At 47.2% G+C, this 27922-nt stretch overlaps 1 protein-coding gene across 4 annotated transcripts; it reads left to right on the top strand.

Moving 5' to 3' along the window:
- The first annotated feature begins 1036 nt into the window (after positions 1-1036).
- On the top strand, positions 1037-27515 carry scn2b (sodium channel, voltage-gated, type II, beta). Of its 4 annotated transcripts, none has more exons than XR_013573896.1 (6): positions 1037-1130; positions 9927-10093; positions 13609-13819; positions 21788-21983; positions 22558-25720; positions 25859-27515. XR_013573896.1 is itself a non-coding variant. In XM_078533035.1 (5 exons), exons 1-5 carry the CDS (start codon positions 1052-1054, stop codon positions 22565-22567), a joined length of 663 nt encoding a protein of 220 aa, XP_078389161.1. In that variant the 5' UTR covers positions 1037-1051; the 3' UTR covers positions 22568-25726. The 4 variants fall into 4 exon arrangements, 2 of the variants coding, with proteins under 2 accessions (XP_078389161.1, XP_078389162.1); XR_013573897.1 differs by lacking the exon at positions 25859-27515 and adding an exon at positions 25757-25774 and having other exon boundaries at positions 22558-24859; XM_078533035.1 differs by lacking the exon at positions 25859-27515 and having other exon boundaries at positions 22558-25726.
- Positions 27516-27922: the final 407 nt, after the last annotated feature.

Below are 27922 nucleotides of genomic sequence, written 5' to 3' on the forward strand. Positions count from 1 at the left end.
CCGATGAGGAGAAGGAGGGCCCATCGCAGGTTGGCACAGGGCCAGGAGGGTCAAGGGCCGAGCAGATGGGGCCTCTAGAAGGTCAAGATGCTGGCGAACAGGGTGAACATTGCACCGGTGAGCAGTGACCCGACCATGGGTGTATCGCAGGCGGTGTTCTTATCTAGAGACGAGGGGAAGGCAGTGCCAGAGGCTCCCTCGCATGTCCCGCCAGCTCCTCCAGTGCGAGCCGTGACTGTAAGGACTCTGGAGCAGGGCTCCTGGCCTGCGGTGAGGGAATGGTTGACCCGGTGCCATTTCAATATGGCGCCAGGACCTCCGACCACCCCCACCCCCCCCAAACGAGGCTACAAGATTTGCCGCGCTCTTTGCGGACGCATAGCCAATGGGATGAACCGTGGACGATCATGTGAGTTCATGCCCATCCCGCCGCCCTGCGGGTACCATGCCGACTTTCCTGCCCACCACCGGACCTGGACTCCGGGAGGGAAGAAGGTTCCTCCGTGTTGCTGCTCCACAAGAGCCTCTCCCTCATCCCCCTCCTCATCTCACCCTATCAGCACATTCCTCCAGTCCTCCACGCCTGGCTTCCCCTATGGAGGCATCTATAACACAGGTCGAATGGTTAATTTCCTGAATGTCCCCTCACAGCCCAAATAAGGGGATAAAAATGTGGAGGGATCACTGATTCCAGCGCCCAGTAAGAGGGCGTCTATCCCACAGCATCACCAGTTTGCAGATTCTGGTGATTTGCTCTCTATTGTGGTTAATATTTTTTTACCCCCACCCTCCAAGTGGCAGTAAATTCATTTCTGACTAATGATATACTCACCCCAGTCCGCCCAGCTTCTCCAAAGCACAGAGAATGAGCCCCTTTCCATTCCGGTACTCGCAGTTCCAGCCATATTAGACCTCGCTTCGGTCCGCCTTTGCCAAGCCCTGGGAGAGTTCTGGACCTCCCATCCTCACCGACAACCTCCTTCCTGCCACCCCCCCACCCACCACCCACACCCCCTCCCCTTTCCTTTTTTTTCTCCCGGGGAAATTCGCAATGAAACTTCATGTCAGACCGGTTCTTCCTCGCCCACACTCCGCCTTACTCGGGCTGATGCTGCTGTCCAGTGGCTGGGGTAAGTTGCATTTGTCTTTTTTCTCAACACCAGATTTTTCGTTGGAAGGAAAACAAAGGTTTAGTGGGGGTAGGGGGGGGGGGGAGGAGGGAGAGAGAGAGAGGGAGAGAGGAGGGGAGGGGGGGGGTGGTGAGGCTGTAATGAGGATGAACCTGCCAAAATGCAGAGCTTGCCACATTTTTCGTTCATTTTACAGGGAAAATAATAAAGAAAAGACCTGATCTCATATTGGATTATTGAGTGTGTGAAGGACCCTGCTGTATAAATGGGAATTTCTAACCAGCTTCCTATTGTCTGTTCCCACTGTATTTATGTTATTGTTTTTTTTTTAACACCGACTGATATTTGTCAAGACAGGTTTTGTGGACTTCGTGTTCTCTCACTGATGTGAACCAACTCACGCAGATTGTTTATTTTTTTATTATATATTAATATATACACACACACACACACACACACATCTTACAGGGTGAAATGGAGTGCTTGCTCTCTCCCAGCCTGCTTACTGGGTGTGTCAAAATGTCCTCTTCATCAGCTGTGCTTTACCCTTGTCACAAATCTTCACACGTCTTCCTCAGGGAAACGTACATTGTGCTCCAGCCAGCTTTTGTTCAAAGGAATCCCCCCCAGTTTTCATTGTTTGTTTTCCCTTAATTAATATTCTCTCCGGAATAGGAGTTTGTGGGGTGGGTGGTGGTGGGGGGGAATGATTGTGTGACTAGATAGAATTCTCAATGGGGTAATTTTTTTTTTAAAAAATGAATTCCTATCGGTGAAAATCTGAAATTAAAATGTGAAAATTGCTGGAAACACACCCAAGATCTGGTCAATGTCTGCACAGAGAGAAGGAGAGAGGAGAAAGGCGAGTTAATGCATCGGATTGAGAGCCTTCCTCAGAATTGGTCCAGAGGAGAAAGGCCTTGTGATATAAACAAGGAAGAGGGGCAACCAGGGCAAGATTTCTAGAGGCAACACTGTGTTTGGCAGCCTGTAAAGAGCCTCACTATGCTTGCCAATCTATTATTTTGGACGGTGGCTGTTCTCCTGTGGAAGGATCACACCTGATCCACCCCAGCGATCGGAAACTGATGTAGAGCTCCATGGGGAAGGTCCATGGCATTGAAAGTATACGGTAACTGTGGCCCAAGTGAAAATCTGTCAATATATTGGGCCTTGCTAGAGGGAGTGAGAGTGGGAGCAGAAATATCACAAATCTAGCAGCCATGTGGAGTATGATCAAAGAATGAGAAACATAGGAGAATGGAGACCAAAAACACTAATCTGATACTGAATGGTTATCGTAGAATCTTACAGCACAGAAGAAGGCCATTCAACCCATCTCACCTATGCTGGCTCTTTGAAAGAACTATCCAATTACTTCAACTCTCCTGCTCTTTTCACATAACCCTGATTTCTTATTCTTTTTAAGTATCTTTGCAATCCCCATTTGAAAGCTGCTGTTAAAACTGTTCACCACCTTTTCAGGCAGCACGTTCCAGATGACAAGTCCCTTCATAAAATAGTTATCCTCATCTCTCCTCTAGTTATTTCACTAATTGTCATAAATCTGGTCACTGACCCTCCTGCCAGTGGAAACAGTGTCTCAGTACTTGCCCTGTTAAAACCTCTCTTCACCTTGAACACCCCAATTAAATCTTCCCTATCTCTGTAATCACCTCCAGCACCACAACCCTCTGAGATTTCTGTGCTTCCCCAATTCTGACCTATTGCACACACCAGTTTTCATCGCTCCAACTTTGGTGTCTGTGCCTCCAGTTGCCTGGGCGTTAAACTCTGGAATTCACTCCCTAAACCTTTCTGCCTCTCTACCTCATTTCCTTCCTTTAAGACACTGATCAGTTAGTTAGTCTACAAAATTACCCACTGCGATTTACCCCCAACAAATGTGACCCAGTGACTTGACTAAACGAACCCAAATCAGCCTACATGGTCTTATAAGTGCATTAAACATTAAAGTCTAAATTCTGAAGCAATATAAAAATGTAGATATAAATAATAGATCTTTAACAATCCTATGTGAAAAATCTGGCTCCATAACAACATGATAACCTAGTTACGCTGAATATCATTCATTCTCACATGTCAGCCTAGTAGCACTCTCTTGCCTCTGGGTCAGAAGATTGTGGGTTCAAGTCCCACTCCAGAGACTTGACCACATAATCCAGGCTGATGCTCTACTGCGATACTGAGGGAGTGCTGCAGTGTTACAGTGTTAGTTTGAATGAGATGTTAAACAGTGGCCCTGTCTGCCCTTCAGGTGAATGTAAAGATCCCATTGAACTATTTTGAAAAAGAGCAGGGGTGTTCTCCCACTGTCCTGGCCATTATTTATCACTCAATGAACACCAGTAAAATAGATTATCAGGTCATTACCGCATTGCTGTGTGCAAATTGGCTACCATTCACCGCAACAGTAATTGGACCTCAAACGTACTTTATTGGTGATAAAGCACTTTGGGACATCCTGAGGCTGTGAAAGACACTATATAAATACAGAATCCCAGAAGTTAATACTAACCCCATCTGATGGACTGGATGAGTAGTTGCAGCTCTGAATTATGTGGCTCCAATTATGATACACTGAGTTTGAAATGGACATGAGTTACGTTTAAGGTTGAATAATCTCCATTGTGGGAATGTCATCTTCACGAGGAGCTCAGCTACTCAAGAAAAAGGCCCACCACCACTTGCTACGGGCAAGAAATGCTGATTAAGTTTAATTTTTTAGAAGAGGATCTAAATAAAAAGTTACAACAGAATTGTACATTGACTATGATCCATATCGCAAATTTTAATAATTCAATAATCCAATGAGAAAATGAATCCAAGTTGCTATTTTCAGTAGAGCATATTAGCTTTTGTATTAATTATGGGAGTAGAATATTTTCTCAATTGCAGTTCTGATTGGTAAATCTTTCAAGAATGCAGAAAATGCGGAATAAAAATTAGGCCTTTAAACAGTGGCTTGGTAGTACAGAGCTCGAATCAGGCTGAAAAAAAGAGACATGCTGTCAAACTTTTCATCTTGGACTCATCAGGACAAACGTAGGAACGTCAAATTTCAGACAATCACAACAATGTATGCTGCAAGAGAAAAGGGTGCTGATTGGTTGGCAAGTCGTCATGGATTGGCCAAAGCATTGCCATGGAGAAAGCAACAGGGAACTATAAGTTCACTATGCTCCTAATTAGGCCAATCACTGTTGACTTGCCAACCAATCAGCATCCTTTTCTCCTGAGGTATAAATTGTTATGATAATTTGAAATTTGGCCTTCTTGTGTTTGTCCTGATGAGTGCCAGGCGAAAAGCTTCGACAACATGTCTCTTTTCAGCAATATCCAAATTAGGCATTTAGCGATCAATCACAACTCTTTCCACAGTTCAAACGGGTCAATATTAGTCATTCACTCCCTTCCTGGGGGTAATCTGATCTATCGATATCTCTCTAACCCTCAATAACTCCCTTCCCAGAACTTAACCTGATCCATTGATATCTCTGGAACCCTCAGCCAATGATGATCCATTTCCTTTCTGATGATATCCCTCTGACCCACAATTTCTCTGCCAGTCTGTTGCATACACTCACCGCCCCATGAGGGGATAGAACCTGCTCTAATCTTCTTCACTGACACCACACTGCTCGGGTCACTTACAACAGAGGTCGGAAACTGTGACGTTCTTCAACTCTACACCAGCATCCTTGTTGATTGAGCTACTGAATGACAGTATACCTCAGGGAAAACCTGTGGCACATTTTCTTGCATCTAGCAGCAACAATTTGCATTTATATAGCCTCTAGTAAAACATCACAGGAGTTTATTCAATAATATTGACACCAAACCAAAGGTGAAGATGTTAGGACAGGTTGGTCAAAGCAGTAGATTTTAAGCTTCTTGAAAGAGCAGAGAGATGGGGAGGTGTAGGGAGGGTATTCCAGAGCTTAGGATCCAGGCAGCTGAAGTCACGGTCATCAACAAAAATTGGATCTGCACAAGAGGCCAGAGTTGAAGGAAAACAGATATCTTGGAGAGTTAAGGGGCTAAAGGAAGTTACAGAGAAAGAGAGGCCATGGAGGGATTTCAACACATGGGTGAGAAGTTTAAACTTGAAGTATTTTTGAGCCAGTGTAGGTCAGCACTTTACTCTGTATCTAACCCCTTTGGAATTGTTTGATTGGCTGATGTGGCACAGTTGGGGCAGCAACAAATGACCTCGGCACTTCTACATTAATGAAGGTGAAAGGTCAACCCTGGATCCACTGAACCCTCTCCTACTGAAAGGCTTTGCTTCAAGATGGGATCTAGCTTGGTGATACCCCCAACAGTGGAATTTCCTGTTGCCACTCATTATCCATTCTCACACACGAGTGTGTCTATTTGAATGAGGCACTGGAAGGTGGGTATTTCCTGTGGCCCCATGAAAAGCTGGACTGGAGAAGAGGGAATCAACTTGTCAGTGTAGATGTTTTAGACAAGGTGCTAGACCTCATTTCATCATTCGCAAAAATTAGTAACAACAAAAGAATTGAGTGATTGTTTACCCAGTTACAGAGACACATGGGGCCCTGCTGTTTTCTTGATTTGTTCCTGGTAATGTGGGCGTTGCTGGCAGGGCCACCCAGCCTTAATTCCACATTGCTGAAGTTCACATAAACCAGACCAAGTAAGGACAGCAAATTTCCTTCTGGAGATTAGTGAACCACATGGATATTTATGGCACTCAATGATAGTTTCATGACTATTATTGAGACTACCTTTCAATTCCAGATTTTTTTTAAAATTAATTGAGTTTAAATTCCACCAGTTGCCATGGTGGGATTTGAACCTGTGTGCCAAGAACATTACCCTGGACCATGGGATTACTAGCCCAGTGACACCGCCTCTCTCCTCCCTAAACTCGCACTCCCTCCATCCAAGATGCACTGCAGGAATTCACCAAGGTTCCTTAGGCAGCACCTTCCAAACCCACGATCACTACCATCTAGAAGGACAATGGCAGCGGACACATGGGAACACCACCACCTGGAAGTTCCCCTCCAAGTCACTCACCATCCTGACTTGGAAATATATCGCCGTTCCTTCACTGTCACAGGGTGAAAATCCTGGAACTCCCTTCCTAGCAGCACTGTGGGTGTACCTACACCCCATGGACTGCAGCGGTTCAGGAAGGGGCCTCACCACCACCTTCTCAAAGGCAATTAGGGATAGGCAACAAATGCTAGTCTAAGCCACACATCCCATGAATGAATAACAAAAAAAAACCCCAACCACACTCTCACACCCTCCCTCGCTCCCTCACCCACACTCATTCCCTCCCTTCCCAGGCTCACTTCATCCCACAACCACTTACCCTCCCTTGCTCCATCTCCAACACTTGCTCACTCCTTCCCCCAGGCTCACTCCCTCCATTTTATACCACCACTCACTTCATCCTTAAGTCTCACGCATTCTACCCCCTCCACTCCACTCACACTCCCTCACTCCCTCTTTGCCCCCCAGCTGAAGTTAGTTAAAGTAAAGCTCCCTCAACATTTGCCCCGTGACACACTTCCATTGAAGACACGGTAAGGTTAGATATAGAATAAAGCTCCATCTGCACCATCCAATAGAATGATAGAATAGAACAGCACAGAAGGAGGTCATTCGGTCAGCCGTGTCAAAGAACAATCTAGTTAGTCCCAATGCCCTTTCTTTCCCCATATCCTTGCATTGTTTATTCCCCTTCAGGTTTATCCAATTCCCTTTTTGAAGGCTACTATTAAATCCATATATATATAAATCTATATATAAATCTAAATCTATATATCTAAATCTATATCCACCATTCTATTGGACAGTATCTACTTGGGAATTGAGAGTTTTAAATTTAAAGGAAAGATTTTCACTGGATGAAAACAGATTTAAATCCCCATCAAATCTTCCCAGGGAAGAGTTAGGGGTCTTTAAAATGATGAAAGGATTGATAGGATCGACATAGAGAAGATATTTCCACCTGTGGGGGAGATCAGAACCAAGGGCCATCAGTATACAACAGTCACAAATAAATCCAAGAGGAAATTCAGGAGAAACTTCTTTAGCCAGAGATTGATGAGAATGTGGAACTCGCTACCACAGGGAGTGATGAGATGAATAGTATGAGATACATTTAAGAGGAATCTCGACAAACAGTTGAGGGAGAAAAGAACAGAAGGATATGCTGATTGCATTAGATGAAGCAGGATGGAAGGCGGCTGCTCTGGAGCAGAAACACTGGCTTGAGCAGCGCCCTAACCCTGGACCATTTCTGTGCTTTGAATATATTGTTATACTATGTTAGATACAGCGTAAAGCTCCCTCGAAGCTCATCAAACATCCTCAGGACAGGTACAGCACGGGGTTAGATACAGATTAAATCTCCCTCTACACTGTCCCCATTGAACGCTCCCAGGACAAGTACAGCACGGGGTTAGATACAGAGTAAAGCTCCCTTTACACTGTCCCCATCAAACACTCCCAGGGCAGGTACAGCACGGGGTTAGACACAGAATAAAGCTCCCTCTACACTGTCCCCATCAAACACTCCCAGCGCAGGTACAGCACGGGGTTAGACACAGAGTAAAGCTCCCTCTACACTGTCCCCATCAAACACTCCCAGGACAGGTACAGCACGGGGTTAGATACAGAGTAAAGCTCCCTCTACACCGTCCCCATCAAACACTCCCAGGACAGGTATAGCACGGGGTTACATACAGAGTAAAGCTCCCTCTGCACCGTCCCCCATCAAACACTCCCAGGACAGGTACAGCACGGGGTTAGATACAGAGTAAAGCTCCCTCTACACTGTCCCTATCAAACACTCCCAGGATAGGTACAGCACGGGGTAAGATACAGTCAGCCTAGATTTTATACTGAAGCCTCTGGAATGCGTCTCTCTGTCAGGGAATCTGTGAAACAGATGAATGAGCAAATGCCAGTGGGAGACCTTGCATGCCGATTGTCGATCAATAGATTACTGCAACAAGACCAAACGATTTGTTAACCCTTTCATTGATATTCCTCTACTTACCTTAGCCAAGCAACTTCTCCTGTCACTTCATTTAACCAGATAGGAAAGTAAGAAATTAATTCTTTCAACTTGCTTTAGTTTCTCACTGTGGCTGAAATGGAGCAGGCAGGAGAAAGAGCAAGATGAAGTCAGCTGGCTTTCAGTGTAGATTTCTGGGAAGAAGGATTTCTGATTCACCATTTTTAACTCATTCCTCTTGGTCCAGTCACCACAGATTGAGGCGAGCGATGTGATTTTATACTTTGGCGTATCTCATTCGGTCGTGTTGAGCTGGCTTCCTCTTTGCCCATTGACTCTTGGGATCGGTGATGTTGAAAGTGCCCGTGTGCTTTCATGGAAAATAAACACAATTGGTCCTAACGCTAGGCCAGCTCCATGCTGCCAGATGTGGTTAGACCATTACCCGAGACGTTTAAGGGCGCCAACTTTCCTCCATGGGCTAGCCAAAAGATTTTTGTACCAGGGCGGCGTGATGAGAATTCACAGCTCCAACACCCGGCTGATTCAGGACGTTCTTACTTCTTAACAATAACCTTCACAGATGGCGTGATTCCAGTTCATCCAAAAGTCTTGTAATCTTTTACTATCTTTAGGGTAACTGAGCATCGAGGAAGTCAGGAACCTCTTTCTAACTTCTCCGGGAGGAAAGAAAGATCCTTTCTGAAGCTCTGTTTATTGGAGTGTTGCAAATTAACCAGCACACGCCGACAGACAGGACGCGATTCCTTTTCATGTTTTTTTTTGGAATGGAATCCTGCTCCTTTGCAGCATCCCCTGGGATAGGCCCAACTTAGTATTATTCAATAAGAGTCTTGCAGAGTCAGCACTCGAGTCCAGCTGCATCGCCCCCTGATTGATGCAGTGTTTGGAAATATAGATTTTTTTTTTTTACAGATCCTTAAAGCACAGCAATATGCAAATAAAGCTGCAGAGGGTAAAGGCACAACTGCATGATGACAGCAGCACTGAAGCTGGTGCAGGTTGGGCAGTTGAAGAGAAGGATGTACCATCGAAGCAGCTTATCAATGGGGAGTTCTGTTATCAGGACCCTGCTGAAGGAGGGCGGTCTTATCAACAGAACCCTTTTGAACAAGTTGGCCTTGCTAAAACTCTCCCTCCACTTTTAAAGGTGCTTCTTAAAAGCTACCTTGACAGCTAAGCTTTAGTTCGCTTGTCCTAATAATTTCCCTATGCAGCTCAGTTTTGTTTGATAATCACTCCTGTGAAGCAACCTCCGAATGTTTTACTACATTAAAGGCACCATATAAATACAAGTTGTTTTCCTACCATGGGGACTACCTTTGACCCGGGGGGGTGTCAGCTTGGTGACTTTTTGTAAAGAGGGAGGTTTCACCCTCAGTCTCCCCTGTATTGGGGAGGGGCAGGTGGATACGATCATCCCTGACAGTGTTGTTTAGAGCACATATTGAGAGGGTAAAGCATGTCTTTGTTGGTCTCTATTCTCCTTAAAGATCCAGGAGATGTGCGTCTTGGTGGCCTGGGCTTCAGGGTCAGATTTTAAGACTAGGTTTAATTAAGATACTTACATTTTTACACCTCCAAATTTGAAAGGACACGCACACCTCATCATTAACTAGCTTGGATCTCAAATTCCTTTCTCAGGACTGAGAAAAGTGTCCTTATTTTATAGTTGTGGAACAGGCCATCTGACATTTTCAATGCTTTGGTTCCTGACAGTGTCTTTCCCACACTTTCCCCAATCTTTTTAGTCCACCTTGGTTCCAGTATGGAAGTTATGGTCTCACCGTACATCATCAAGCTGAATGGTACATCAGCCAAACTGACCTGCACCTTCAACTCTTGCTATGATGTCAATGAAAAGCGTTTCTCTTTAAATTGGACCTATTTTGAATGTGACAACTGCACTGAAGATCTGGTAAGTGTTTTGCTTTTTGCTTCATGATTTAATTGGGAGGTGCAAGATGTTTCTTTTTGGAAGAGTGTCTCTTTGCAAACTACCACCCATCTCTAACCTCCCTTTTCTCTCCAAAGTCATTGAAGGTGTTGGCACCTCCCAAATCCCTGCCCATCTTTATGTAATTCCGTGCATGAATCTCTCTGATTGGGTTTCTGACACAACACTGAATCAGTCCATATCAAAGCCACAAATGATATCCAACATTACTCTGATCATGGTAAACTATCCTCCTCCTCTTTCTCCACCTATCTGCAGCCTTTGACCACATCTGTCCTCCGTCACCCAGTTGTGTGGGACTGCTCTCCACAGGTTCAGCTCTATAACTGTATCTAACCACAGCCAAAGTCTCTCCTGCAATGGTTTCTCCTCCTGCTCTTGCAGCATTTCCTCTGGAATCTCACAAGGATCTATCTTTGTCCCCCTCCTGTTGTTATCTACATGCTTTCCCTTGGCGACATCATCCAGAAACACAACATTAGGTTCCATGTTTATGCTGGCAACACGGAGCTCTGCCTCAGCACCACCTCTCTCAGCCACTGATTTGTCAGACTTCTTATCCGACATCCAGTGACGAATGAGCCAAACTTTTTCTCGAAACAGCATTGGAAAGAGCGAAGTTATTGCCCACAAATCCAAACCAGTCTTCATCCTTCGCCAGAAACTCTGTTCCCCTGTCATTGGCTGCAACTCTCCCTCTGGCCACCTCTGGCCTGAGGCTGAACCAGACTGTTGACAACCCCATTGTCCTTTGTGACCCTGAGCCCCATATCCTCCATTGCAAAAAATACCTACTTCCACCTCCATTGCATCATTCATCTCCTCCCCTGTTTAAGCTCATCAGGTCAAACATGAGCAAGGAAAACTCCGGCTGATTACCACGTACCACACCCCCAACCCACACCACCCCCCCCTGCTCTGTGTTGAACATCACTTGGAGGAAGCACTGAGGGTGGCAAGGGCACAGAATGTACTCTGGTTGGGGGACTTCAATGTCTATCACCAAGAGTGGCTCGGTAGCACCACTACAGACCAAGCTGGCCGAGTCCTAAAGGACTGGGTCTGTGGCAGGTGGTGAGGGAACCAATAAGGGGGAAAAATATACTTGACCTCATCCTCACCAACCTGCCTGCCGCAGATGCATCTGTCCGTGACAGTATCGGTAGGAGTGACCACCGCACAGTCATTGTGGAGACGAAGTCCTGTCTTCACATTGAGGATGCCCCCCATCGTGTTGTGTGGCACTACCACCGTGCCAAATGAGATAGATTTTGAACAGATCTAGCAACGCAAGACTGGGCAACCATGAGGCACTGTGGGCCATCAGCAGCAGAATTGTACTCAACAACAATCTGTAACCTCATGGCCCGCCATATCCCCCACTCTACCATTACCATCAAGCTAGGGGATCAACCCTGGTTCAATGAAGAGTGCAGGAGGGCATGCCAGGAGCAGCACCAGGCATACCTAAAAATGAGGCATCAGCCTGGTGAAGCTACAACACAGGACTACTTGCATTCCAAACAGCATAAGCAGCAAATGATAGACAGAACTAAACGATTTCACAACCAACGGATCAGATCTAAGCTCTGCAGTCCTGCCACATCCAGTTGTGAATGGCGGTGGACAATTAAACAACTCACTGGAGGAGGAGGCTGCACAAATACTCCCATCCTCAATGACGGGGGAGCCCAGCACATCAGTGCAAAAGATGAGGCTGAAGCATTCGCAATAATTTTCAGCCAGAAGTGCTGAGTGGTTGATCCATCTCAGCCTCCACCAGAGGTCCTCAGCATCACAGATGCCAGTCTTCAGCCAATTCAATTCAATCCAGGTGATATCAAGGGGAGATGGTGGCATAGTGGTATTGTCATTGGGCCAGTAATCCAGAGACCCAGGGTAATGCTCCGGGGACCTGGGTTTGAATCCCACCACGGCAGATGGTGGAATTTGAATTCAATTAAAAAAATCTGGAATAAACCTAATGATGACTGTGGATTGATTGTCATCAAAGCCCATTTGATCCACTAATGTCCTTTAGGGAAGGAAATCTGCTGTCCTTACCTGGTCTGACTACAGACCTATAAGCAATGTGGTTGACTCTTAGATGGCCTAGCTAGCCACTCAGTTCTCAAGGGCAATTAGGGATGGGCAATAAATGCTGGTCTGGGCAGTGATGCCCAGATCCAGTCAGTGGATAAAAAAGCTGCTGCTGAAATTCTTATTCATGCCTTTGTTACTGCTAACCTCACACATTCCACCTCCTGTAAACTTCAGCTGATGCAACAGTTTTATAACTCCCATTCACTCTCTACCTCCGTGCTCACTGACTTAAAATGGTTCCTGGTCCAGCAGCTCCTCAGTTTTAAAATTCTCATCCTAGTGTGCAAATCCCTCCATCCCTTCTGATTTTGACAATGCTTCCAGCATTTCTGCGCTCTTCCAATTCAGGCCTCTTGTGCACTCCGTACTCCTTTCAGATCACCAATGGTCTTGCCTAGGCCCTTAGCTGTGGAACTCCCCCCCACACCTCTGCCCTTCAACCACTCTCTCCTCCTTTCAGACACTCTTTAAAACCTTTCCGTCCAAGTTTTTCATTATCAGCCCTAATATCTCCTTCTTTACCTTGGGATCAACTTTGCCTTGATAATGCCCCTGCAAAGCGCATTGGGTAGTGTTTACTACCTTGAAGCTATATAAATGCAAGTTCTTGTTGTTGACTGCGAGCAACATAGCAGCATGTTGAATTCAGGCTGTTTAAACTGTACGGCGATGGGGTGGCCCAGCATGGAGGGCTTGATGCAATTGGACAAATGAAGGGGGGTGGGGTCTATGGTCATCTTAGTAGCTAGCTACACAGCGTCATTGACAGATCTTAGAGCAGACCATAACTTGTCTGTCAGAAACAACAGTTTGCATTTACGTAGCGCCTTTAACATAGGGAAACGCCACAGGACATTTGACAGGAGGGTTATCAAACAAAATTTAGCACTGAGCCACATAAGGCAATATTAGGACAGGTGACCAAAAGCTTGGTCAAACAGGTAGGTTTTAAGCAGTGTCTTAAAAGAGTTGCAGGTGGAGAGGGAATTCCAGAGGTTAAGGCCTCAGGAGCTGGAAACACAGTCATCAGTGACAATGTAATTAAATTTGGGAATGTTCAATAGGCCAGAATTGAAGGAGCACAGAGATCTCGGAAGATTGTAGGGCTGGAGGAGATTACAGAGATAGGAAGTGTGAGGCTGTGGAGGAATTTGAAAATAAGGATGAGAATTCCTCTTGCCTCACTGGCAGCCAATGCAATGCCCAGGGGCACAGGCGCGGTGGGCGAACAGGAGTTGGTGCGAGTTAGGGTACGGGTAGCAGAGTTTTGGATGAGGTCAGGCAGGTGTTGGGTTAGAAAAAGAAGAATCGACGAGTTTAACAAACCCCCCCAACACAAACATTTACCTTTCTCTCTTTTCCTTTCCCTGTAGTTTGCCCAGTTCCGGCGCAAGGTCATCATCCCCAGAAATGACCGCTTTTCAGGCAGGGTGGAGTGGTCAGGGAACCTCAAAAAGAACGACGTCTCGGTCACTATTCACGACATCCAGCTCAGTGATGAAGGCTTTTACAACTGTTCTGTGTTAAACCCTCCTGACAGACACAACGGATGGGGATTAATCTACCTGAGAGTGGTCACAGAAGGTATTGTAAAATAACGTTGTTGTCTCAATCACTTTATCTCCAATCTTTGGCATGCCTGCCCAGCCCCTGTCTATGATTTTCCATTGCATTTTCTCTCTGTTTGCCGCTATTTCTGTTCCTTTGTATCCTGTAATTGGTCTTCTCCCGCCCCACCACGGACCTGTCAAAACCAAATATGGATTTAGTGCCATTTTATATTTGATTAAATGATTCTTGAAGAGATAAAGAAAATTAAAACAAATTTGAACATTCTACCTCAGCCAAGATTGAGTTGTCTATAATGCCTCCATGAAACAGCACAGGCGACGTTTGGCAGGAAGATGAGGAAATTGCCTCTAGGGTTGGAGCCTGCATCACTCCCTGACTGATAGGAAGAAGGTCTCTTTTTGAGGGCTGCAGGATGAAACGGGCTCCACCTTGTGTTTCAAGGCTCTCCTAGCCAGCCTCCAAACTTCCACCCGCCATAAACTTGAGTTCATCCAAAAGGGCTGCTGCCTGTATCCTAACACACCAAGGGCGGAATTTTCCATGCCCGCTGGCGGCGGGCGTGACAGGTGGCGTGAGCGGACAGTACGACATGATCAGTTTCACAACAGCGGGAAGGCAGGTGGCGATTGTCCGCTCAGCCCGCCGACAGCGGGACACGTTTCCCGCCATCGGTCATCGGGAACCTCATTGTGACACATCAACCAATCATTATCAGGCCATCCCGCCAGGCTCAGCAACCCCCCCACTGGATCGTCCGTCCACGTTGGCAGGAAAGCACGCCGGAGTGTTTCACAACAGCACAAAGGCGATGTGCACTTGGAGGCCTTCACTTTGGGCGAACTGGAGGTGAGTGAACGGCAACGTTCTGTAGAGCTCGCCGGGGTTGCCTGTTGCTTTGCAGGCTTCAGGGACGCCGGGGTGGGGGTTAAGTGCCACCCTGCCCGACACCCTGTCCGACAGGGAGGGGGATCAGGGGGCAAGTGCAGCCCTGCCTTTGAGGTGACTTTTGAGGGTGATGGGGAGCGGGGCGGGGGGCAAGTTCAACCTTGCCGTTGAATGTAGCGCACAAACATTCAGGGTTGGGGGGTTAGGGTGGGCGAGGGAAGTGACCTCGCATTCGGGAAACCTGTAGAAAGTGATTATTCCTCTGCAACTGAGACAGTTCAGGTGCAGCCACATTGATATGACTGGGGGCGGGCTCCTATCTGATCTGCCCACTCAAGAAACTCAGAGGTATCAAAGTGCCACCAAGTTCTGCAGAGCTCCCTCCCCACCCCAACCCCCGCCCCCCCAGTACAGACTGAAAATTCATGAGCACATGAGTGGACTGCAGAGCAGTTGGACTGCACATGTTGTACAATCTCCTCGCTAAATCTGGCCATGCAGCAGTCACTGCTGGAGGGGATCACAGCCTCTTGCAATGTCAGCAGCCCGGTTTGGACCAGTCACCCCTAAGGTTGCAGCTGACAGGGCAGCCATGCAGCGCACTAAGTGGCACCAGCCAGGTGGTGACCAGCACTCTCCAGGAAGCGTTAAGGTGCCATCACACTTAACCGGGACAGGTTCCTAGTACACCCATGCTAGCCACGTGCCTCTCTCTCTCTCATCCTGCAGGAGTACATCAGGATCATGGAGCCTGGTGAACTAGCTGTGTGCCTGATGGCCTACAGAATGCGGAGACGATGGAGGAGAGAGTGACTGAGGCTCCTGGCTGCGCAGAGGCAGGAGCAGCAACCTCAGGAAGAAGGGGCAGCTCGGGCTCCTGTACACGCCGCCAAAGAGCCACAGTGAGCTGTCGCTATTCAGTGCCTAATAACACCCAGGGTCCATAGAGACCACCTTTCATTCCTGTGATGACCGAGAACCAGTGTCTCAGAGACTGCACATGTCTAGGGAACTGGTCACTCACATCTGCCACCTGCTGCAGGATTTGGCGCAATGGGGATATGGAGGGCATCCACTGCCAGTGGCTGTGAAAGTGACAGCGGCGCTCAATTTCTATGCAGTGGCTCCTTTCACGGCTCCACAAGTGACCCCTGTGGGATCTCTCGAGCCTCCATCCACAAATGCATCGATGAGGCCATCTTTGGGAGGACACACAGCTTTGTGCATTTCACCCGGGACCAGGACAGCCAGGATGCAAGAGCGATTGGATTCGCCCAGATCTTGGGTTTCCCACAGGTGTAGGGTGCAATAGATTGCACTCATGTGGTGCTCAGATCTCCGTCACAACACACGATGGACCACATCAACTGTAAGGACTTCCATTTGCTGAATGTGCAGCTGGTGTGCAACCACCAGAAACACATCCTGCAGGTGTGCGCACGGTTTCCAGGGAGTGTGCACGACTCCTACATCCTCAGTCGGTCTTCCAGTGTCCATACAAGCTGCAGGGATGGCTCGTTGAGGACAAGGGCTACCCACAGAGGCCGTGGCTGATGACACCTGTGCGGCAGCCTCAAACTGCAGCAGAGCGACGCTATAATGAGGCTCGTGCAGCAACTCACAACTTGGTGGAGCAGACCATCGGGATGCTGAAGATGAGGTTCCGGTGCCTGGACCGGTCTGGTGGAGCCCTGCAATACAGTCCACAGAGGGTGTCACACATCATCATCATCTGCTGCACCCTTTACAACCTGGCGCTGCAACGGGAAGAGGAGCTGGCTGAGGAGGAGACGGAGGAGCTGCATGACTCATCTGATGAGGAAGACACTGATGAGGGTGAGGGGGTCATTGGAGGCGGCGATGACAGGAATGAGGCCCTCACACTGACTAGATGAGGCAGGCACACACGGGAGGACCTCATAGCTGCCAGATTTGTGGAGGATGATGATGACATGCAGTGAGGTGACCCCAAAGCTCCTCACATCGCAGATGTGAACGTTTGACTCCAATCTGGCTTACGGCAGCGTGAATACCCTCCTGTGAGAATGCTCCTGTCATGGAGATGCAGTGGAGGCCCTAATAGTCGCTCGATTGCAGGAGGATGATGACAACCTGCATTGAGGACACTCCATAAATCTTCACATAGCCTCAGAATGTCTGACTCCTGTCTGGCCGAGGGCAGCTTGCTTGCGCTCCGCGATCAGGGTCATATCACAGAGACGGAGCCATAAAACTTTAGAAGCATCTGATGCTTTGTCTGCCTTCAGCACCTGAACCCTTTAGGAGTTGGAGCACAGCTTCAGTGGTCACAGATGCTGAAGATATGGGAGCCACCCCCTCCATAAAGGTGCAGAGAGCACACAGAGAGAACGTGAGAACTCTCTGACGCCTGCCCACTACATTCTGGCAGCAATGACAAGCACCACTGAGGTACAGGCATCAGTAATGTGTCCAGGGAGTGTGAGGCCGGACTATCACTGTGATCTGAAGGCTGCACAGAACACAGGGAAGAGGCCCTGGACTGAGACACCTGCCTTTATCTTGTGCAGAAAGGTTTCACATCTGAGTGACACAAACACTGTTTATCAGAACAAGGAACCAGAGGCAGGGAGACATTCTTGGGAGTTTATTGACAATAGTGAACAGTATGTATAAGTGATTAACACCCGTGCCCACGCTGTGTAACTAATTCTCCTTAACTTTCCTAACCCTGCCGCTACGTCTTGGCGCTCCCTGGACACCCACGGAGGAGGTGGAGGCAGCCTGCTGACTATGACACCCTGTCTCTGATGATTTTGGCGGGCGTCCTCTGGAGGGCCAAGACTTGGAGGGCCTCGGCCTGCTTTCGGGGTCCTGCTGTGTGGCAGTGGCACCCTCCTTGGCCTGTGGAGCTGGAGCTGCTGAGGTCACAGGAAGAGGGGAATCGGATGGGCCGGACACTCCTGGAGTCACTTGAATGGATGGGCCCAGAGTTTGTACCTGAGGATCCTCCTCCCTGTGGGTGCCCAGGGGCTCCAGGCTGGCTCCTTAAGGAGCAGGGGTAGCTGGAGTGAGATCGAGCTTCCCTGCACCCCTCTCGCGTACACACTGTTGGAGGCCAACCATGACATCAGTGATGGAGTTAAGCCCATGCAGCAGTGCAGTAGCGACATCCTGAACCAAGGTCTCCATGGCGGCCGCCGTCCTGCCACTGTTGACCTCAGTGCGTTGCAATGCCGGCGCTATCACCTCAGCCTGAAGGTGGATGGACTCCTCCATCGTGCCTTGCAATCTGAGGAGTGCAGCGGACATCCCTTCCTGATGTTCCTGAGCTTGCCTTTGCAGCTCCAGCAACTGAGACATCACTGAGTCCAGAGGCTCATCATCTGACTCGGACTCAGCACATTTCTGGCCTCCAGCAGTCCTCGAGTGCCAGACACCTGGGGAAGTCCCTGCTTCTGCCTACTGTGGATCAGACACTGTGATGTGCTCACCAGATTGTGATCCCGAGGCTATTCTAAAGCTAGGTCCCACCGAGATGTGTGTCTCTGCACTGGTGGAGGGTGTGGGTGAGCGTTATGACGGGACTTCAAGGAGGGTGCCTTCAGATTCCTCTTCAGCAGTTTCTTCGGGGTTTGATTGGAGGCCCTGGGTCGTTGACTCCGTCGGCTGTTTCCCAGGTGTGCCTGCGGAAGCAAGGGGAGATAATTAGTGCATGACAGTGGCCTATGAAACAGGACATATCACGCACAGCATGGTTGTCTGATGGATGTTGCACCGCTGGATCCTCACTTGGTTGAGCACCGCCGACCTCACCGTCAGCACAGGGTCGGTCCAGATCCTCTCCGGCCAGCTGGATGGCTCTGTTTTTAAAGTCCGTGAGGACCTTGATTTTGGGCATTCCTCCACCAGCCTGCAATCTCTCTGTCTTGTTATGTGCCAGCTTGTCCTGCATAACTAGAGATAGAGAAAGCGTAAGCAGGACGCCTGCCGGGCCAGATGGTAAGCATGCCTGGCCTGTGTGGGTGGTGAATGGTCCCATGGATGGGATGGGGACAATGACAGTGAGTGTGAGAGAGTGAATGGTGATGTCCCTTGAACTGGCAGTGAGTGAGGGCCCTGTGGATGTGTGATGGGTTTGTGAGTTTGTGAGTTGAGTGAAGAGATGAGTGAATTACCTTGAAGGAACAGAGGGGATCATTCATCCTCTTGCGACACTGGGTGGCTGTCCTCTTTTGCAGAGCGTTGGCGCTGACCGCTGCTGCCACCACCTCCCAAGCCATGTTAGTGCTGTTGCTGCCCATCCTGCAGCCAGAGTGGGGGTAGAGGACATCCCAGCAGGGCTCCACGGCATCCAAAATCGTTTGAGGGACACATCGCTGAACCTGGGGGCTGCAATCGTCTTCAGTTTCTGGGCCATGTCCTCCGTGCAGCAGTGGTGGGCTGGAAGCAATGAACCCTGGATTTTAAACATGGCGCCTGGCATGATGCAGCGGTGGGGTGATAGTGGGCGGGCGAATGAGAGCCCACTTCACCATGGAAACGGCGTGTTTCTCGGGAATGCATAAATAATGAGGAGGGTCTGGGATGACATGGCGTGAAAAACCCCCATCGCGGCCGGTGGGTAAAACGTTTTTTTTGTGTAAATTTGGGAAAATTCCGCCCCAAGTCCCTTTCATCTACCACTCCCATGTTCATTGACCTGCACTGGTTCCTGGTCTGGTAATACCCTCAGTTTAAAATTCTCATCCTTGTTTTTATATCTCCCCCTCTTTCTGCAACCTCCTCTATCCCTGAGATCTCTGCACCCCTCCAATTCTGGACTTTTTCATTCCTGATTTCCTTCACTCCACCATTGGTGGCCGTGCCTTTAGCTGCCTAGGCCCTAAGCTCTGGAATTCCCTCCCTAAACATCTCTACCTTCTCCTCCTTCTTTAGGACATTGCTTAATATCTACCTCTTTGACCAAGCTTTTGATCATCTGTCCTAATATCTCCTTATGTGCCTTGGTATCAAATTTTGAGTGACAGTTTTCTTCCTCAGAGAGCAGTGGAGGCTCAAGGGTGAGTTAGACAGATTTTTGATAGACAAGAGAGTCAAGGGTCATGGGGGGCAGACAGGAAAGTGGAGTTGAGACCACAACCAGATCAGCCATGACCTTAATGAATAGTGGAGCAGGTTCAAAGGGCCAAATGGCCTACTCCTGCTCCCAAGTCCTATGTTCCTATGAAGCATTTTGGGACATTTTATTATGCTAAATGCAAGGTGACATGTGGCCCCAGCTTCAATATTCACTCTCTTTTTCGCTGCGCACAGCCTTTTCATTTCAATGCGTGGTACTGTTGAAAACTAAAGTAGGGAAGTTATGCTTCAGTTATACAGGGCATTGGTGAGACCACATCTGAAGTACTGTGTACAGTATTGGTCTCCTTATTTAAGGATGGTTATAAATGCATTAGAAGCAGTTCAGAGAAGGTTCACCAGATTAATACCTGGAATTAGATGGTTGTCTAATGAGGAAAGGCTGCACAGGCTGGGTTTGTATCCACTGGAGTTTAGAAGAGTGAGAGGCAACTTGATTGAAACATATAAGATCCTGAGGGTCTTGATAGGGTGGATGTGGAGAGGATGTTTCCTCTTGTGGGAGAATCCAGAACTAGGGGTCACTGTTTAAAAACAAGGGGTCTCCCATTTAGGACCGGAAAAGTATGAGGTAATGCATTTTGGGGAGGACAAACGAAGCAAGAGAATACTCAATAAACGGGAAGTTATTGAGAGGGGTTGAGGAAGTGAGAGACCTTGGAGTGCATGTCCACAGGTCCCTGAAGGTGGCGGGACAGGTGGATAAGGTGGTCAAGAAAGCATATGGAATGCTTTCCTTTATTGGAAGAGGTATTGAATACAAAAGCTGGGATGTAATGATGGAACTATATAAAATGCTGGTTAGGCCACAGTTGGAACTTTGTGTACAGTTCTGGTCACTACATTATAGGAAGAACATAATTGCTCTGGAGAGAGTGCAAAGGAGATTTGCAAGAATGTTGCCAGGGCTTGAAAATTGCAGCTATGAGGAGAGATTGGATAGGCTAGGGTTGTTTTCCTCAGAACACAGGAGGCTAAGGAGTGACCTAATTGAGGTGTACAAAATTATGAGTGGCCTAGATAGGGTAGACAGGAAAGACTTGTTTCCCCAAGCTGAGGGGTCAATTACTAGGTGGCATAGATTTAAGGTGATTGGCAGAAGGGTTAGAGGGGACATTTTTACCCAGAGGGCAGTGGGCGTCTGGAATTCACTGAGGCTGAAACACTCAATTCATTTAAAAGGGACCTGAGTCTGCACCTGAAATGCTCAAACCTGCAAGGCTACAGACCTGGTGCTGGAAAGTGGGATTAAAATGAGCGGCTAGTTTCTTTTTCATCTTTCTGGCCAGCACAGACATGATAGGCTGAATAGCTTCTTTCTGCACCATAACTTTTCCATGGTTCTATAGTTCTATGACAGAGGTGAGGTGAATTTTTTTCCTCTCAGAGGGTAGTGAGTCTTTGGAACTCTCTGCCTCAGAAGGCGGTGGAAGAAGAGTCTTTGAATATTTTTAAGACAGAGCTAGATAGATTCTTGATAAGTTGGGGGGGTGGGGTAGGTGGCAATGTGGAGTTGAGGTTGCCATGGTCAGCCACGATCTCATTGAATGGTGGAGCAGGCTCGAGGGGCCAAGTGGGGCCTACTCCTGCTCCTAATTTGTATGTTTGTATGTTAAATTTTTTGCATGGGTGCACATGTACATTACCTTTCAAGCAGCAGATTGGAACATTCTGGTTTGCTGTGCACCCGTGCATCCATAGAGGAAACATTGACCTCAACTCCATTTCTGGGGTAGGTCCATTCTGCAGCATGGAACATACCATAATTTATCACAAACTGTCACTGTGAGGGGTCACAGTGATGGCATTCCCAACTGACATACTGCTGCGGACAAAATGCCCATATTTAAACATTTAATATAATGTCTATTGTTCCTATGTTCAGTTTTTTTTCTCCAAAAGTATACATTTAGAACAGGACTCCCTCTGTACATGAAGGACACTACTCTGCATCATGTGATGTTTCTCTTTCAGTTCCCCCTGAACGTGACTCCACGGTCGCCGTGATTATAGGAGCATCGGTCGGGGGGTTTCTGGCTGTCATCATTCTGATCTTAGTGATTGTGAAGTGTGTGAGGAGGAAAAAGAAACAAGATCACCAGTCTGAAGATCAGAAAACCGAAGAGGAAGGAAAAACAGATGGCGAAGGCAATCAGGAAGAAGATGGAAAGTAAGGATTTCTGTCAGACCCAACTATAGCTCATAGTGTCAGCTGTGGCTCAGTGAGCATCACTCTCACCTCTGAGTCAGAAAGTTTGTGGGTTCAAGACCCACTTTAGAGTCTTGAGCACAAAACCTAGGCTGACCCTCCCACTGCAGTCCTGAGGGAGTGCTGCGTTGCCAGAGGTGTGTTTACTGGATGGGATGTTAAAGCAAGACCCTGTCTACCCTATCAGGTAGACTTTAAAGATCCTAGGGGCACTAGTTCAATGAATAGCAGGGAATTGCTCCCCAGCAACCTGGGCCAACCTTTGTCCCTCAAACAACATCACTAGCAAACAGTCTGGCCACTGTTGCAATTTGTAGGAGCTTGATGTGAAAGGTGCTATATCAATACAATCTTGTTCATTCCTTCCTGTAACCAAAGGAGACCAATGATGCTAAGCCTGAGAGATCAGAAAGCAGAGTGGAAGAAGCAGGAAAACTAATGTAAACTGAATTACTCAGAGTTAAGATTCCTGGCGTTGAGATTCAAGTTCATGCACGTTTTTTTTTTTGCTCCAATCATATTTCCATTTTTGCAGGCAGCACTAAACAATCGGCAGGAACAATGAGAAAAGGTTGAGGCTGATGATGATTTGCCTCTGGCAAGAACTGTTGGTCTTCGTGCTTCGTGGGATATTAACGATTCGTCTCCGTGTTCAACCCATGCCTCTTCACATTAAACATGAGCGCTGAGATGATTCTGCTGTGCCGTGAAACCGTGCTAGCTTCGTCGTGCATGCCGTCATATCTCCAAACCGTGCGCAGGTTGTAATGCTAAAACATGGCAGCGCCCAACGTGAGCACAAGCTTCACACCATCGCTGTATCATAATAGTGTGCTGAATTTTAACTAGGGATGTTAATTGTGCATGTTTTAATTGAGCAGCAACGATTAGGCCGCACATTACAGATAAAAATAGTGCACACCCCGGCTGACTGCTGCATGGCTTCCTAATTCATTGGTGGGGTAATTTTAACCTAACTCACCTGGCAGGATTCCCACCGGGTGCAAAGCTGGTTTTACATCCCACTTAACGTTATCCTCCATTAACTTCGACAGGGAGGAAAATCAGGCGAGCTGTAAAGCCAGCATTACTTTCAAAGCGGTGAAAAGCTAGAAGCAATGGAGGTCCAAAGAGACTTGGGGGTCCAGGTACATAGATCATTAAAATGTTGTGAACAGGTACAGAAAATGACGAGAAAGATAAATAGAATGTTGGCCTTTATATCTAGAGAGGCAGAATACAAGGAATAGAAGTCATGTTTCAGTTATACAAAGCCCCTGGTTAGATCACACCTGGAGCAGTGTGTGTGGTCCTGGGCTTTGGAGATATTGGTCTTGGAGAGAGTGCAGTATAGATTACCAGAATGATACCTGGACTCTAAGGGTCAAATCACAAGGAGAGATTGCACAGACTAGGATTGTATTTCCTGAAATTTAGAAGGTTAAGAGGTGACCTGATCAAAGTTCTCACGATAGGGTGTAGATAGAGAGAAACTCTGTCACTTTTCACTTGTTGGGGAGTCTAAGGTTTTTAGTTTAAGAATCAAAGCCAGACCTTTCAGGAGTGAAACTGGGAAGCAATTCTACACACAGTGGGTGGTGGAAGTTTGGAACTCTCTTCTGCAAATGGCATTTAATGCTAGATCAATTGTTAATTTTAAATCTGAGATTGATCGATTTTTGTTAATGAGGGGTATTAAGGGGTATGGGGCAATATAGAGTTAGGTCACAGATCAGTCATGATCTTATTGAATGATGGAATAGGTTCAGGGGGCTAAGTGGCCTCCTCCTTTTCCTGTGTTTCTGTGCATCCAATCCCCTCTGTTTCCAGTATGTGGGTAAGGATAAAATCGCCATCAAGATTAATATTGTTGCTGACGTTGTCTTTTTTTTCACAAAAATGCCACAACATCCACCATAAAAACTTGGGGAGACTCCAATGCCTCCATTGGTATGGTCAACAGGTTCTGAATGCATTGTGGAGTACTGTTCTTGTCCAATTACCTTGTTAATCTGAGAATTGGGGGGGCTCGGAAAATGGAGGTTTAGACATGGTGATTGTAAAATGGTCACCTCAATTTATCTTCCGGTGTCTTTCTCCCTTGGAAGAATTTCTTGTGCCAAATTGTGGGTAATTTTGTGCAGAGAAACTAAGCTAATTTAGGAGTGGATTGACGGGAACCATTTCCGCACACAAAGGAAAACTTTTGTGACTATGAGCATGATTTATTGTCTCGAAACCAGAAGGTACCACAAGGCCAACAAATGGCATAAATTTATTATTATGGAGTTTTCATGTAGGGTTCCCAATCCTCCGGGAATGACCAGGAGTTTCCCAGAATCAGGGGTTCCTATCTGAAGCACTGCCTCTAGCCTGGGCAATCAGTGATTTAAATTTCCCACTGCTCTATGCCCAGGTTCACAGTAGACACTGATCTGTGAGGCATGGTACATAAAGACCAACTGTTACCCCAGCAATGGGAGGCAGAAGCAGGTTAAACCGTATTCATTTTAAACTGAATCATTTTCTAACCTTTCCTACAGTGCTCATCACCCAGCTCCTGCTCAAAGCCATCACCAGCCAAGGGGCAACGTGAATCTGAAATCAGACTGTGGAAACAGAGAGTAGGAAATAGGGACTCGGGGACAAACTAGGGATTGGGAGTTCAGGGAAGAGGGAGACTGGGCAATGGAGACTAGGGAATGGGAGCTAAGTGGAGAAGGAGACTGAATGGGGGCTCAGAGGAGAAGGAGACTGGGAACTGGGGGCTTTGGGAGATTTTATAATGGGGGCTAGGGGAGACTGGGGAGTGGAGACTTTGAAGAGGGAGAATGGGTGTGAGGACCAGCATCTCCAGCAGAGCTAGAAGCAGTAGCAGAAAAATGGTGAGTAGGTGTAGCACTGAGAGAGGAGCAGTCAGTGAAGGAGCAAGTGGAACCTCCAGGCCTTATTGTGGGTAAACGGAGAAAGACTATTTCCACTGGTGGATGAATGGGAAGCGGAATCCAAGGAAACTTGTTGTAAGAAACAAGAGGAAAGGAGGAGTAAAGTCCTTCGGCTGAGGACTGTTAGACCATGAGATACTTCACCACATGTGGCCATTAGTACAGACTAAAACTTCATATCAAAGGGAAGTGTATAAATATTTGGTCATGTGATCAGATGTCACATGGTCGGACACCACATGGTCAGAAAGCCATATGGTCAGAATGTCATGTGACCAAACCTCCAGGAGTGTCTCCAGCCAGAGATGGTGGCCCTATTTTCCTGGTTTCCCATTGGAGCTACAGTGGAATGACCATCCCAGCTTCTCTTTGGCTGCCTTGGCAATATCCCATTCTCGTGATGCTTTGTATCAAGTCAGCAGGATGAGACTGAGTCAGCCCGTGCGATGATTTGATAGTCCACAGCTCTGCACCTCTCTTCCTTGCATTGCTGTATTTGGATATTCTTGCAAAGTTTAGTGCTCCAACTAACCTTAAACACTTCACCAGTTCAGCTACACTTGTTTTCTTAAACAACTGTTCTAGGTCCATCATGTTCAGGCTCAATTTGAGAGCTGTTCACAAATCAGACTGAAACAAGCCAAACTAAACATGGTTATTTTCATTGACATGGGTTTGCTTCAGTCTGCTAATCATCTCAAATTGTGAGCACGTTTAGCCAGTGTCTAGGGTCATAATCAGAATGGACAGGATGTATCAGAATGGAGACTTTGAAGAGGGAGAATGGAGATTGGGTGTGAGGACCAGCATCTCCAGCAGAGCTAGAAGCAGTAGCAGAAAAATGGTGAGTAGGTGTAGCACTGAGAGAGGAGCAGTAAGTGAAGGAGCAAGTGGAACCTCCACTTGGATTTGAACTCCAAGGGTTAAATCACGAGGAGCGATTGCACAAACTAGGATTGTATTCCCTGGAATTTAGAAGATTAAGGGGTGATTTGATCAAAGTTCTCAAGATATGAAGTGGAGCAGTTAAGGCAGATACTGAGAAATATAGAGGGAGTCTAGGGCTCGGGGGCACAGTCAAAAGTGATTGCTGGACCGTTCAGCAATGCAAAGGGTAGAAATTTGGAACTCACTTCGGAAAACAGCAATTGATGCAAAATCAATTGTTAATTTTAAATCTGAGATTTATAGAGTTTTGTTAACCCAAGGTATTAAGAGATATGGGGCAAAGACGGGTATATGGAGTTAGGTCACTGATCAGCCATGATCTCCCTGGATGGTGGGACAGACTCGAGGGGCTGAATGGTCCCCTCCTGTTCCTATGTTGGAAATGAGAAGAGACAATTGTCACACGGTTAGTTTTAGTTAAAATGGGGTCTCAGCTCCTGACCCTGATGGCAATGAGCGACGTTCTTTAACTTCCAATTAGAATTGTCAATTCCATGTGGCCATATTCCAGGAAGCTTTATCACATGACAGGGATAGGGAGAAACTGTTCCCATCGGCAGAAGGATTGAGAAGCAGAGGGCACAAATTCAAAATAATTGGCAAAAGAAGCAATGGCGACATGAGGAGAAACTTTTTAACGCAGAGAGTGGTTAAGGTCTGGAGTGCGCTGCCTGAGAGGGTGGTGGAAGCAGGTTCAATTGAGCTATTCAGAAGGGAATTGGATTATTATCTGAAAAGGAAGAATGTGCCGGGTTACGGGGCGAAGACGGGGAAATGGCACTAAGTGCATTGCTCGTTCGAAGAGCCAACGCAGACACAATGGGCCGAATGGCTCCCTTCTGTGCTGTAACAATTCCGTGATCCTGTGAATTCGGGACCTCCAGCTGTCCCCACCATCCCCCTCCCTCACTCCGGCCATTACTTGCCCAACACGTTCATCCTCACGGTGCCCCGCTCCGCACGTGGCCAATCCTATAGCGATCAGGTTCCTTGTTACCCAGATGGATAATTCTTGACTAAAGAATCAAACATCCTTTTTTTTTGTGTGCCACCCGTTTTGATACTTTTGTAACTAACGAAAGCGTTTGAAGGAAACGAACACCATTTTTAACGCTATTTTCTTCCTCCTGGGTTTCGCTGATGATCGTGTCCGGGAGATTATATTCTTTAACTCTCGAAGGCTCCAGGAGGAAGCTTCACTTACTGAACAAGGGATTCCTGATGACTCACTTTTCCGATACCGCGTAACTCTTCCAGTTTCTACACACTAATGAACCCCCACCCCCATCCCCTGTCCCTCCTCGCCATTGCAAACGAATTCCAACAGAGCTAGCTTCTAATTACACTCCAAACAGTAACCATGAGACACCTTCCCCAACACTCTCACACGCAGTGACTCGTGGCAAAATTTCAAAAAACATTTTGCTGAACAATTTAAAAAGGGGTTAAAGTATTTGAGAACTGATACTGTTTTTATATCTTTTTCATGGTGTTTTCCTCCTTGGGGAGGTTTTCGGTACTGCCAAAGTTATATGAGGGGATTGTCAGGGGTACTGGATATCTGTTAGTTGTAACACAGTTAAAAATAAAGTAAATGTGATTGAAATAACATTTCACGACGTTCTGAAGTTTCTTCTTATATTTTCTCCCATTCGCTCTCCACCTGCCACGAAAGCACAAACTCTCCTTGGGCACTCTGCAGTATCCAGGCTGTGTTTGCATTTGACTCTCAACAGTGGGTATCACTTGGCTATTTGAACATGGGGATATCAATGGTCCAGTCCAATGCTGCCCTTACCTAATCTATATACACCGCCTACTCTCCAAAAGAGATGTAATGGATACCCTGATCAAGAGCGGAAGCCCCAACTGGCTTTTAGCATTCCCTATTTAGGAGAAGCTTAGATTCCTCCTGGTCTGTGTAACTTAGAACCGCACCTAGACCCTGCGAAATGCACTGAGATTAGGCTTGAGCATGAATAACAGATGCTCTGGCAAGTCGTTTGC

This window comes from Cetorhinus maximus, chromosome 2 (genome assembly GCF_964194155.1).
Source record: "Cetorhinus maximus chromosome 2, sCetMax3.hap1.1, whole genome shotgun sequence".
NCBI classification, from domain to species: Eukaryota; Metazoa; Chordata; class Chondrichthyes; order Lamniformes; family Cetorhinidae; genus Cetorhinus; species Cetorhinus maximus.

Bases quoted from the DNA above. Each gene is read 5' to 3' on its own strand.
- scn2b (XM_078533035.1), top strand. From the start codon at position 1,052: ATGAAACTTCATGTCAGACCGGTTCTTCCTCGCCCACACTCCGCCTTA. The intron at 1,131-9,926 runs GTAAGTTGCATT...CAATCTTTTTAG, and splicing joins GCTGCTGTCCAGTGGCTGGG to TCCACCTTGGTTCCAGTATG. The intron at 10,094-13,608 runs GTAAGTGTTTTG...CTTTCCCTGTAG, and splicing joins ACAACTGCACTGAAGATCTG to TTTGCCCAGTTCCGGCGCAA.